The sequence below is a fragment of the Plecotus auritus genome, assembly GCF_963455305.1.
Source record: "Plecotus auritus genome assembly, chromosome: 6".
Classification (NCBI taxonomy): Eukaryota; Metazoa; Chordata; class Mammalia; order Chiroptera; family Vespertilionidae; genus Plecotus; species Plecotus auritus.
In genome coordinates, this window is record NC_137773.1 from 56,462,379 (window position 1) to 56,477,022 (window position 14,644).

The 14,644-nt window shown below is 38.2% G+C and overlaps 1 protein-coding gene across 1 annotated transcript in view; it reads right to left on the reverse strand.

The window, feature by feature from the left end:
• The window catches only part of TTC29 (tetratricopeptide repeat domain 29), a 176,728-nt gene extending 166,865 nt beyond the window's left edge, over positions 1 to 9,863 (reverse strand). The window contains exons 1-4 of the mRNA XM_080674377.1: positions 9,749 to 9,863; positions 9,069 to 9,114; positions 4,711 to 4,808; positions 2,450 to 2,533 (exon numbers count right to left, since the gene is read on the reverse strand). Of these exons, the coding sequence (XP_080530503.1) occupies positions 2,450 to 2,533; positions 4,711 to 4,802 (176 nt within the window). The 5' untranslated portion in view covers positions 4,803 to 4,808; positions 9,069 to 9,114; positions 9,749 to 9,863. The remainder of the gene's footprint in view (positions 1 to 2,449; positions 2,534 to 4,710; positions 4,809 to 9,068; positions 9,115 to 9,748) is intronic.
• Positions 9,864 to 14,644: the final 4,781 nt, after the last annotated feature.

Genomic DNA, 14,644 nt, shown 5'->3' on the forward strand with positions numbered 1-14,644 from the left:
TTCATCGCATGGTAAAATTGTGTAACATGTAATGAACCTAAAGCAGTCATATTTTAGTGCAAAAAATTAAAATTGAAAAGCTATCAAGACTACATTATAACATTTCCAAAAGCCTCCTAATATTTAAATCAAAAAAGGGGGGATAGTAGAAAAATATCATGTAAGGAAAAATATCCTGTAAGTAAATTACATCTAGAAAATTTTTACTTTAGAAAATTAACTTTCATTTGTAATGCTAACAGCAAGACACCCATGAAAAACACACATGGTGTCAAAACAAGCCAAAGAAAAATCATTTGGACAAAAAATGAAAAAGGATCCCAAGACAAATTTATAGAAAAGATTCCTTTATTAACTTTTGGTCGAGAATATGTTTGTATATTTTCAGAAAACAACCCCAAGACCATGTGGATTCCTGCAACAGAGAGGAATTGACAGGACTGCTCCAGCCATGAAGACAGAAGAGAAACAGTCCAGAGATGGAAGACGCTGATGATGCCTTGCCATACTAGCAGTCAGCAGCTGTGCGTCGCTGCAGGTTGCCCAGGACCAAACCACAGAGGGTCAGACCTGCATTACCAACATTTGTCCACCATCCAGAACTGAAATATCATTGCTGACATGTACACATAAGGAACTGTTTGACATTGAAATTGGGACGCAAAAGAACTGTTGGCCCAGAAAGAAACTCACTATAGACTGATTCATTTGCTTCTCAGCATAACCATTATTGCTTGTCTCATTTTCGGTTCTTATAAGTGTATTTCTAGTATCACATGATCTCACTCATCTAGGGGAAATAATGAACAACATAAACTGATGAACAAAAACAGACCTGGAGACAGGGAAGCATTGATCAGACTGTCAAACCTCAGAGGGAAGGTAGGGGAGGGTGGGGGTAAGGGGGAGAGATCAACCAAAGGACTTGTATGCATGCATATGAGCCTAACCAGTGGTCATGGACAACAGGGGGGTGGGGGCATGTGTGGGGAGGGGTTTGGGATGGGAATGGGGGGATGAGGACAAATATGTGATAACTTAATCAATAAAGAAATTAAAAAAGAAAATAAAGAAAAAAGAGAATATGCATCAATATAGTCTATTTTGCATTGTCTTAGATCAAAGTTTTCTTCAGTACAGACTGAGAGCTTAGCAGATTTTAAGTATATAGATTTCCAGCTTGTTAAATTATTGAAGAAAAAATTTAATTCCAAACTACAGCCCAAATTCTTAAGCCACTTACAGCTGTTTGGATGTTCTTATATTTAAATCAGAATGCAAGTGTCACTCATAAGTTTTTTTTTTTTTAAGAAGTACGTAAAAGAATCAGACAATATTGGCCTTTAATTTTACCCGACAGGCTACCATGGGAAGTTAATAAATTAACAATAAGAAGAGCATTTAACAAAAGGTCTCAGATACTACATATGGCAGTCAGTGTAGCTCCAAGGAAGAAGTGATTACAGCTACTGTAAAATTTTGTCACTCCATAAAATAAAGTTTCTACTGACAGAATGAGCTATTCCTTTTTTCTGTCATGTTCAAATTGACAAAATAATATCTAATAAAAGAAAATACATCAAGAAACTTAGAATTTTAGACTATATGAAAATCTATATAAAAATGTCATTAGGAATACTTTTTCATCTGGATACTCATAGTATTGGACAATACTAATATAATTTTAAAGTATTTCTTAATAAAATATTTTAATTGGATCATTTAATGAATTCTACAAGATGCACATGCATTTATAAGATTTGATTTTTCAATGCTTACAACTAAAGATCTGATAACAGAATCACCAAGTCTACTAGTATAGGTAAGAAACATAAACCTGTTTAGCTATTATTCTAGGTTTCTATTTATTTCTCACTAACCTACATGGATTTTTTTTTTTATTGTTTTTATTCTCAACATAAATTAGCTTCTAACTACTGGTAAAATGGCAAAGTTTACATTGTTGATTTAAAATATAAATTCAGACAATTTAGAATTATTTAAAAATTAGCCAATAAACTATAATTCATTAATTCTTTTTTGTGGGTTCTGGGTTGGGGTGGAAACACATTAGTAAGGATTATTTTTTAATCACTAGGAAAAAAAAGATATATGAATCTTTCCCTTAAAGCTTTTTTCACCCACATGGAGGCAACACACCTTAAAATGGAGGTTAATAATCAGTTAATGGCACAGATTTAACTAAAATATTATAAATGTGACAGTATAATAGCTTGGTAAATATGAGAATTTTGAGAGCCATAAAATTAAAGACTTTGACATGTGTAAGATCAATAGACATGACTTATCACTATTTAATATGAGCTTTAATTTTTAAATGTCAAGTTCCAATGAAAAGGTGTACTGTACAGGAAAACTGAAATTTCAATAAGGAATCAAGACAAAAGAAACAAACTATATTAAAGTGCCTTTAAGAGGTTATACTTACGCAGCAACCTCCTCTTTTGACAATCCTTTGAACTTCACCTCCAGATAATGATCTATGTCATCTTTTTCTTTGATCAACTGAGACCTAAATGCAATGGAAATAAATAATAAAGCACTGCCTTATAGAGTAGAAAAGCTACCAAACATAAAATGCCACCAGGAGAACACAAATATTCAGAGCATAATACCATATATAATAAATGTTCTGTAGTAGCCGTACAGTAAGGTTATTGATTGATAATTTCTAAATTTTCATTTTCTCAAATGAAAAAGGAAGAATATTAAACGCAGTGTGTAAAAAAATAAAAACCAAACACATTAAAATAATCTGCATTTTTAATTAATGGAATTTTTTTACTCAAAACTTATGAGATCTTCCACTTTACTCATGCTGTTTCACAGTATAACTTTCTACCTACAGAAGTCATATTCTCTTTGGCACAGAATCCTGAACTAAGACTATCTATTGGACACAAATGTGTAACATTTATTTGTTCCAAACATGAACAAATTTGCTCTGAAATGCTGCTTGAGTGTTTTTTTAAACCATAGATAAAACTCAAATAATTATTAAAAGTTCAACGTGATTTTAAGAACACTTTACTGAGAAATATATTACATGTTTAGTGTGTTTATTCTTTACACTCCCTTGAACCTTTAAATATAAGCATATTATTAATATTTTATAAGCTGGGAGTATGTAACTGAATAATTATCTGTTTTTATTCAGAAGTAATGGAGAATGTTGATACAAAAATTTGCTTTAAATGGTTATGATAAAAATGTTTTCATTCAATACAAATACAAGGAAAGTTTTCTTTAAAAATACATCTTATTTTAGAGATGTGAGATTGGCTATGTTTTTACTCATATTGTAAAGGAAATGTAATCTCAATAATTAAAAACAATAAGAAGAATCATCTTTTTCAGGTTGTGTTAATATTTCACATTGCTCAAAAGTAAAATATATATACTAGCATATATACATATGTATCTGTAATATACCAGTTATACCACAATAACAATATATATCCTGGAATTATGTATTTATAAAAATTATTTTTTGAAAATTTGATTTGCTATTATAAAAATGTTTTTTATGTAGTCTAGCTAAATGTATTTATTTGGTCCGGGGGCTTTGGTCTTTCTCAGAAATACTAAAAATGAGGTATGATGTTTTTCAGAACCAAGTAGTCTCATAATACTTTATTTGATTATTATGCTTGGCAGGAATTGAAAAGCATGTATGTAAAGAAAATAATCAGACCAAGATATGCAAATTATTTGTATTGATAAAGAATATGTGCATTATTAAACATCAATACAATTATAAATGCAATTACCAAATAATGCAATCTTAGTTAATATTCATAATTATGATAAAATACATCAAGTTCTCTGTCCTGCAGTTTCTGGGCTACAGCTCTGGGGGTTCTGCAGCCCCTCACAGGCAGCAGCAGTTAGAAGGTGTGTTTGCAGGCCCCACGGTCATTTCAGGAGCTAAATTGTGCCTGCCAATCTACCCTAGTAGTAAGACTGTGTCTTCCTTCCTCCAAACAGAAATCAGCAATCAGGACCTTGTGGATTGGAAGCCAGACACTATTCATCCCTAAAGCTTCTGCATTTTGTTCTCCACACACATTTTTAAAAAAATGTATTTTCAAAGCTTTATAGGAACCATGATATAATAGGAATCTCTATATATAAAAGCCTAAGTGACCATTTAACTGGTAGCTATAACATGCACTGACCACCAGGGGGCAGACACTCAATGCACAGGCAGGGAAACATAGAACAGACTGATGAATCTCAGAGGGAAAGGGGGAGGGAGGAGAGCGGGAAGAGATTAACCAAAGATCTTATATGCATACTAGAGGCCTGGTGCACAGATTCGTGTACCGGAGGGGTCCCTTGGCCTGGCCTGTGGGGATCAGGCCGAAACTGGCTCTCCAACATCCCCTGCAGGATCCTGGATTGCGAGAGGGAGCAGGCCAGGCTGAGGGACCCAACCGGTGCATGAATCCGTGCACCGGGCCTCTAGTATGAAATAAAATTATCAAATGAGCACTAGCTTGTTAAATAAATACATTCTTAATATTTAAATGAAGTCCATCAATTCTTTTAACACCACACATTTGAATATTCTAAATGTAACAATATACTTTTGCCTTTAAACACCTTGTTTTCTGAGACATGTTATTGGCATTCTTACAGGAAGGAGTTTATTCTGTAGGAAGAGAAATGAAAACCAGGGTCACGTACCGTGGCGTTGTTCTGGGGGAGCATGGCAGCTTCTCTCTGGCTAAGGCTGTAAGCTTGGGGCGTGACATGGGCAGTGGGGGTAGGGTCGTCATTCCAGACTATAAATAAACACACACACACACATACACACACACAGAAATTGTATTTTAAAGAATAAATCTTTCAAAGAATATTTTAAGACATCGTTAGATCCACAGTCTGTCATCTGAGCTGAGAATGCCTGTGTGTGCACAGAGCTTTAGCTTTGTTATTCATTATAGGGGTAGATACTCAGTGAGTGAATTCCACAGGTTACTTCTCTCATTATTTTTCTCTACTAGCTGCCTTGTGGCCAATTTATTACTTGTCTGCCTCTCTACCATGAAGGAGAAAATCTGATTAATGAGTTGAAAATTCAGTCAATCAGGAGTGTTGGTATAAGAGAAATGATTGCAATTAAAAAGTAAAGATTTTTAGGGCAGCTACGAATTTCAAATGTTCATGCTTTGCTTGCCTGTTATGATCAATAATTGAAAATTGCTCATATTTTTCTATTTTCTAAAAAACTTTATCATTCACAAATAAAGGCTTTCCCTTAGAAAGGACAGATGCCAAGAATAATTCTCAGTATTGAGACAGCTGTCATGAGAGACACACAAAGAAAACAGTGTAACAAATCACTTCAAAACATAGTGGTTTAAAAAAGATTAATTCAAACAATAATCATTTTATTATCTTTTGCACTTTTTGTGGGTCAGGAATTAGGATAAGGCATAATGGCTTGGCTTTTCACTACTGCACAATGGCAGGGACCGCTGCTGAGAAGACTTAGAAGTTGGGGTAACTCAATGAGGGGAAGCAGAAAGCATCTGTATGCGTCTTTACTCCTATATCTGATAGTTAATGCTAACTATTAGCTGGGATGTCAACTGGGGTCTCTGGCAGAATATGTACAAGGTGGCCTTTCCATGTGGCTTGAGCTTCCTCACAGCATGGCGAACCTAGACTTCTTACTTGGCAGCTTAGGGCTCCAAAGGCAAGTATCCCTAAGAAAAGCTAGGTAGAAGCTGTATCCCCTTTTAGGGCCTGGCCTTGGGAGTCACATAGCATCACTTCTGCTGTAATAATAGGCCTGTCCAGATTGAAAGCTAGTGAATACAGACCTCCCAGTTGATGAGAGAGCATCAAAGTCACATTGAAAGAAAGAATGTGAGTGAAAGATATTGTTGGGGCCATCTTTGGGAAATGCAATGCGTCGCAGTGGAAAAGATGAGTGATAATAAAAGTGAGTCTATAAAACCAAGTTATCTAAACCTTACTCTGAAGAGGAAGTGTGGAAACAATGTCAGTGGACATAGAATGATAAAATTGTCATGTGCTGTGAGGGCTTTCAGGTACCAAAGAACCCACACTTCTACTGTTAAATAGAAAGGCACCCAAAAGCCAGAGTCTCTTGTTTCCACCACCACTATGTCCTTCAGTTTTTACCTCTACCCTTAGCCCCATCAAGCAACAGGAAGGCTTGTTTTTGGTTTTTACGTTATTTACCTCCAGCATTTACTACCTTTGTGATATAGGGTAAATCATCATCAATCTAGACCTTGAATATATTCAATGGATTAAGCTACTACTTGGGGCTAGATACTACTCATAAAGGTGTTGAAGATACAGCAGTGAACAAAAAGACAAAGATCTCTGACTTTGTGAATTTACGTTATTGGGGTGGATGTGGGGGGGAAAACAGACAATACACAAAAAACACAATATATAGAAGATCTATAGCAAACATTAGAAACATTGTATTATACTTTATAACTTCATAATATAGTGACTTAATTCTTTCATAATTTGAAAAAAATCGATTTCTCTGATTAGGTGTTACATTAACTAGTTGAGTTATTGCATAATCAGAACTTACTAAATGGCAACCTTTGCAGAACACGTGGTGACAAATTATGACCAACACAGGGCTGGACCCCACATAAAGTTTTGAATGGACACCAGAGGCTCCCCAAACCCACCTTCCATGAGCCTATTTCAGAGAAACTGTGAGACTTGATGTGCAAAGTCCTCTAATGTTACAGAGTAAATCTGGACAATCTCAGTTTCGTAACCCTGACCTGTCTATCCCTAGTGGATTTTGAAAAGGAGAGGAGAAAACAATGACTGTTCTTGCTTCAGTCTGGGCATTCCATCCTCTATGAATTAAGACTCTTCTGAGAGCCCCACTTTGCATAGCAAGGGCATTGGTGCAGGGGTGATGAATGCATAATTGTGCTTTAAAATGAGAAAACATTACTTGCAATTTCTCTAAATACTAGGAAGACAAGGCTACTTAGAAACCATGGGACCAAGCCCCAGAAGCTCTGATCCAGCCAATATATCCCATCAAGATATGAATCAGCACCCTCTCTCCAAGTTGGGCTACCAGTATGTGATATAAAACTTATCCTTTTTAATCTTTACTGGGTTTAGATTATTTTGCTAGGAAATATAAACAATTAATGAAATCAAATGCAAATGTCGGAGAGGAACAGGTCTTATCACACAGATCAACTGTGATTTTCCCCCCCTCAAAACTTGAGTCAACGTTTCCTACCATTAAAGTTTCAGCTTCCAGTTCCTTCATTTTGCTCTCCTCTGATCTGAGAACATTAGCAGCAGGAGCACCTTTACTCTTAAATTTAGTTTAATGTAAGTATTGCAAGCCCTGCTGGCAAGCCTCAAGGCACAAACTCTGAATGGGGGGTGATCAGAGCTGAATGATAAAGTAGAAAAAAGCTATTAACTGCATATTGGGGGAAAATATCCCTCAAGCAATCTATGCTGAAAAGTTTCAGGCCAGAGTTAGGGTGGCAGTTAAACAGGCTCCCTCCCCACTCTAAACCCCACATCTTACCTTGCATATGACTTTTGAAAAAGGGGATTTTTGTTTTTCACAATACATGGGCACATAAGGGTATTTTTTTTCCATAATAGATAATGTGTGTACTGAAATTTTGCACACTTAATATTTGAAATGCATTAAATATTTAAAGAGATCCTGTAACAAATTATTTTCTCATTTAAGTAATCACTATCTTTTTTATAAGTTCAGTCTTATTTATGCTGAATTAGAAAACAGTTGTAATCTAGCATATAGAAGCAGCCAGAGGGAAAATAAGTGAGAAAAAATGCAAGCATGCTTTGGGGCCTGTTATTTCAGGCTTACCTTCTACCTGCAGAGTGAAGAAAGCCTTTTGCTGTTTGCTAAATTGAGTTGTATCATTTTCCTGGTATGGCCAGTATCCCCAGCTCCTAGGTGATCTCTAATCATGAGGAATTAAACTAACCGAGCCTGAAGCAAAAATGGAACACTTCCTTAACCATGGCACTTCATCAGGGTCCTCCTAGCTCAAGACCACAGAGGAAATCACACAAGATGGGAGGAAAGGCAGGAAGGGCAATGGTTCAGATTTGGGTGAGTAAGGGAGAGGAGAAGGAGAGGTATTTCTCTAGCTGGTACCAAAATGAGCTTAGCCCCAGGAGCTGAGGGGGAAGCAGTCTGTGAGGAGGACCCAGAGGCAGCTCTCCCAGTGCCAGCAAGTGGGTAGCAATGCATGTGGCACCACGGGGGCTGAAACAAAGATCAAAAGGCTGCCTGAAGCCAACCCATCGTTGGTGGGTTCTTTGATCTGCTGGTTGGCTCTTGTATTTAGTCTCTAAATTTGGCCCTCACATGCAAGGACAGATGAGAATGGAGAAACACGGGATGAAAGGTTTGAGAGTGCTAGTCAGGCTGAATGTGTCCCACAGTGTGAGTTTAAATCTCTGGCCCCCAAGTAAAATTCTTCAAAGAGTAACCCTGTTGCCCACTCTCCCAGGAGAGATCCTCCTGAGGAAACACACAGGGAGGAGGGGAGGCCTAGCGTTGTATACACAGTCTACTTGGGAGTGACAATGTCTGAGGCTGACTACTGTCTCCACAATTCAGTCACTTTAGGGAAAAAGCCAACAAACCTCAGCAAGAAAATTTATTAATTGTCATCAAGAGAATGCAAAATAAATAGGATTTTACTATGTTCAAAACCATTTATAAGAATGAGAACTTTTCATATTATCACCACAAGCTCTCTTACTAAGAAAGTTTAAAGAAAACTACAGAAGACATACAAATAATTATGCTCCCGAAAAAAAAATTTTAAATTAACATGAATTTGAAGAGTCACTAAATTTTTATCCCCTACATCATAATTTTTGGACACTTCTAGCACTCCATGGGAGGTAGTTAGATAAGTTTTTAAATATATAGATTTCCTACCAATGGACATTTATTGATGGTTAATCAAAATATACATTAGTAAAAGTGTTTGAAGACAGGCATGATTCACTCGACTTACAATGGAGGTTTCTATTGAAGGTCTTTCCAGGCTTACAGACTTCAGCCTGAAAATCAAGAAGTAAAGAATAATAGCGAAGGAGAGAAGGGAAAAAAATTAAAATTAGTTACTGGAACAATTTCTCTCCCCACCCCACATCATGAAATAAGTTAATCCTACAACAAATACCAAATACTTACTATGTGGTTAGAGGCTTTAAAAAAAAGTATGACACTTTGGGATAAATTAATCACTAATCAATGAAATGCCAATACCTATATTGTTATGTTCCAGGATGGGGCAAAAGTCGGTTTACAGTTGTTCAGATGTAAAATAATACAATAATTAATAAAGAATAAACTTTATGTTTCAGGTACTCACAACTATTTTTGCCCCACCCTGTATTCCAATACAAATGCGACATTAGGGATAACAATTTGATCTCTCAAATTTATGAGATTGAGTTATCTTCACCCAAACTGAGGACATCTCAGGTCCCTGTCTGCTCCTGCCTAGTTCTAAATAGGCCTAATAATGTCCTCGCAGGTTCAGGTGCACTGGGGAGCCAGGGCCTCAGCTGAGGAACTTCGAGAGGAGTCTCTAGACTTCCCAGGAAGGTCAGTGGGGGGCAGGGAAGGCACAGCCCGCCTCTCCTCGGAGCTGTGGAAGCCCTGCCCCTGCCTTGTCCCTGCGTCACGAACCTCGGTGGAGTGGCTCTGGGGAACAACTCTGGTTTTCCATTCCCCAAAAGTGAGTTGTCCACCGACGGCAGGTGCAGGGCTCCGGCGCTGCCCCGACTTCCCTTCTTGTTTTCAAGACTTGGCAAAGCCAGGGCTGGGAGAGCAGACGCCGGAGCGTCTCCAGGGATACAGAGGGGGCGTGCAGGGCGGGCGGGGTGGGGTTAGGCTGAACTGGTGCTGGGGTTGGGGCAGCTCCCAGACTCCTCGGCACGGGGGCGGGGCCTGTCGGGGGCGGGGCCTGCAGAGGGCTGAGGGGGAAGGGGTGGGGCAGGGAGGCCCTCTGGACCCTGCAGGCTTTTCAAACAAGGCAGCTTTCCAAAGTGAGACCGCTTTCAGAAATTCGTTCACCTAGTCCAACGGCCTGGCATTTACCGCCCTGAAACATTTCCTTCATGGCGCTGCATTCTCAATATTTCGCCAACATTTCTCTACTGACCACGGGATTGAAGGAAAAACACTCAGTTTGGCATTCGTGACCCCCATGACCTGATGCCACTTTATCCAGCTAGTTAAGTCAATTTGTTCCCCTCATCCTCATCCTTAGTTGCAGCCAGAACCATCTTTTCCCTTCTTTCCCTCCGGAAAGAAAATCTAATTTTGAGTTGTGGTGAGCTAAAAACCCAAGATCTCTTTATAGAATCTCCGTGTGTGTGTGTGTCTGAGTGTAATTTTTTACCTGAAACTCAAGATTTTATATTTACACTGATTAATGTCGGTCTGTTAATCTCAGCCCTTCATTCCATCCCATCTCTCACCTGTAAGTGTAAGGAAGCTCACTTCTTTTTTTTTTTTGGAAGCTCACTTCTTTGCTCATTCTCTCATACATACAGAGGACAAGAGCGGGAGGCCTGTTGCTTATTCCCAAATATAGCTGTGCTAGAAACAAGGCTTTTATTCATTGCCTCCTGTCACACACTGTAGGTGAGGGAGCCAGCAATACTGTTGCTCATACAAGTCATTCTATTAACTATAAATCAATTCTACTTGCCATATATATATATATATATATATATATATATATATATATATATATGTATATATGAAAATGTAAGATATATATATCTTACATTTTCTTTTCCACTCATCCATTCATCCATTGAAGGGCACTTTGGCTATATACCTCAAATGAGAATGCCAGTCATATGGTAGTTCTATTTTTAATTTTCCATGATGGCTATATCAATTTACATTCTTACCAACAGTGTACAAAGATTTCCTTTTCACCAAAGGGTCTTTTATATACCACTGATCACATAGCCAAAACCAGGCTAAATAATCAGGTAAAACAGATGCAGATTATCAAACTGTATATTTTTAATAAACAAGGTAGACAAGGCAGTACAGATGAATTAAGGGAGCTTCAACCTTTAAATAGAACATTATATATCACTAGCTAGTACATTTCATTCCTATCTTGGCCAAAGGGAGTACCATGGTTCCAGGCATCCCTGGAGATAAATAAACAAAAAGCTACCACAGATCAGCTGCCAGCTAACCCTGTACTTTCCTACCAAGATAGTAAATCAAATTATAAACTATAAGCTGTTTTAGTAGAATATTACATTAAATTTGCCCAATAATACTAGTTTTGCTATTGCCTATCACTTCTAAGTGCTGAAAATATGGTTCTAATCAAGACACACAGGTATCAAGTCTAATGGGCCTAGTGGGCATAATATGCTAGTGGAGGAAATGGGAGACAGATAGTAAATCCTATATAATAAAAACCTAATATGCTAAGTGTCCAGTTGCCCAGACATCCGTTTAATACAGTGGTCGGCAAACTCATTAGTCAACAGAACCAAATATCAACAGTACAACCATGAAAAAGTGGAACATCAAAGCCAACAACACGAGAAAGGAAGACTACAGTGATTCTTTTTTATAAATATTTTTTTAATATATTTTATTGATTTTTTACAGAGAGGAAAGGAGAGGGATAGAGAGTTAGAAACATCGATGAGAGAGAAACATCGATCAGCTGCCTCCTGCACACTCCCCACTGGGGATGTGCCCGCAACCAAGGTACATGCCCTTGACTAGAATCGAACCTGCGACCCTTCTGTCCGCAGGCCGACGCTCTATCCACTGAGCCAAACCAGTTAGGGCTAGAGTGATTCTAATAGCAAGATTGAGCCTAATATCATATTAATCATGGAAGTGACAGCTTATTATTTTTGCCATATTCTGATTTTAGAACCAAGTCACAGATATCACACATACAAAGAGAGGTTGTGGACATGAAAAGGAGGCACTCACAAGAGGTACCTGAACTGTCTGCCCCATGTCAACATACCAATTTTGCTCCCACCTCTGGAGCTTTGCCTGTTCTATTCCATCTACCCATGATGCTCTTCCCCCAGATTGGTGCCTGACTTCATCATAGCTTTCTTTCTTTTTTTTTTTTTTTAAAAAAAAATTAAGTTCCTTATTGTTTAAAGTATTACATATGTCTCCTTTCCCCCCTCATGACCTCTCCCTGGCCATTCCCACCCCCCAGCACATGCCCTCACCCCCACTACTATCTGTGTCCATGGGTTATGCTTATATGCCTGCATACAAGTCCTTTGGTGGTTCTCTTAGCCCCACCAATTCCCTGCCTTCCCTCTGAGGTTGGACAGTCTGTTTGATGCCTCTGTGTCTCTGGATCTATTTTTGTTAATCAGTTTATGTTGTTCGTTATATTCCATAAATGCCTGGGATTGTGTAATATTTATCTTTCTCTGACTGGCTTATTTCACTTAGCAAAATGCTCTCCAGGTCCATCCATGCTGTTGCAAGTGGTAAGAGTTCCTTCTTTTGTACAGTAGTATAGTATTCCATTGTATAGATGTACTAGTTTTTAATCCACTCATCTGCTGATAGGCACTTAGGTTATTTCCAAATCTTAGCTATTGTAAATTGTGGGGCTATGAACATAGGGGTGCATATATTCTTTCTGATTGGTGTTTCTGGCTTCTTGGGATATAGTCCTAGAAGTGGGATTACTAGGTCAAATGAGAGTTCCATTTTTAATTTTTTGAGGAAACTCCATACTGTTCTCCACAGTGGCTGCACCAGTCTACATTCCCACCAGCAGTGCATGAGGGTCATCATAGCTTTCATTCAGGTTTTACTTCAAATGTCACTTTTACACAAAGGCCTTTTCTGATAGTCCAATCTAAACAAACATCCTCTAACACACACACACACACACACACACACACACACACACACACACACACCACTCTAATTTTATTACCTTATTTTATCTGATTCATAGCCCAGAAAACATCTTATTTATGTACTAGAGGCCCGGTGCATGAATTCGTGAACCAGTGGGGTCCCTCAGCCTGGCCTGCAGGATTGAGCTGAAACCAGCTGTCTGACATCCCCTGAGGGGTCCTGGGTTGCGAGAGGGTGCAGGCCAGGCTGAGGGACCCCACTGGTGCACAATTGGATCCAGGAAGGGATGCGGGAGGTTGGCCAGCTAGGGAGGGACCACAGGAGGGCTCCAGGGCATGTCTGGCCCATCTCGCTCAGTCCCGATCAGCTGGACCCCAGTAACAAGCTAACTTACCGGTCGGAGTATCTGCCCCCTGGTGGTCAGTGCGACTGGTCGACCAGTCGACTGTCTGCCCCCTGGTGGTTAGTGCACATCATAGCAAGTGGTTGAGCGGCCTTAGCATATCATTAGCATATTATGCTTTGATTGGTTAAACCAGTGGTCAGCAAACTGCGGCTCGCGAGCCCCATGCAGCTCTTTGGCACCTTGAGTGTGGCTCTTCCACAAAATACCACGGCCTGGACGAGTCTATTTTGAAGAAGCGGCTTTAGAAGAAGTTTAAGTTTAAAAAATTTGGCTCTCAAAAGAAATTTCTCGCCATGTCAAATTTAGATATGCGTCTGGGATTTCTGGGCTTGTGAGGAGAGAAGCTAGCTTAAAACGAATGTGCGCAACTGTCCAATTTTTGGACATATTAGATAGGGTTTTGAGCTTGACTCTCTGCAAAAGCTACAGAAATGAAAAACCCAAGACTGTTTTTTCCTGCAAAAAGAAAGATGGCAAATTTGACCCAGGAAAAGACATAAGGCTAGTTCCAGCAGCAAGACTGGCATTTCCATAATAAAGAGTAGTTTTTAAAATGCTAATGAAGCGTGTTCAAAAGTTAAATTTAAGGCCTTCAAGAAAATCAGTAAATTGACTGTTACAAAAAATTTGCCAAAGTAAATGCCTTAAATAATTAGAATTGGATTTGAATCTCAAAGAAATTGTTGAAATATAGATAAATAATGTATTAATTATAAAGATCTAAGTAGCCCAGGTAAAGGTTGGCTACACCCTTTGTTAATGGAATATGGGGCAAGTCGCCCTTCCCCCAGCAGAACAAGCAAACAGGTAGGCCAGTTTCCCGCCAGTAGCCATCTTTAAGAAATGTGGTAATTTACATTTGAAAAGACTGAACCTGTTTCACCATCCAGAAACTTTGGTTTGGCGGCTTAAAATTTTGGAAGTTTGCTTCTTTATGAAAAAATCTAGAGGACAGAATTGAATCTATTAATTGATTATGTCTTGTATTTTTGAAATTTATTCTTAAAAATATAAAGGGTTAGAAATGCTAAATATTTGACTTGCCAGCTCTAAAAGTTCAAGGTTCAAATTGAGGGAGAAAATGTAATTGTGGTAACTAAATTACTAAAGTATAAAAATTTATTTTTGAGAAGAAAAAATGTTGTGTTTCTCTGAAAAATAATTAGGAATTCAAAATATGTTACTTATTGGTCTAATTAAAAAAGAGAATTGATTCTGTGATCCCAACAAAATTTTAATGTAAAAACCAGTTTAAATTTAATTGATATTTTAAGATAATTATAAAA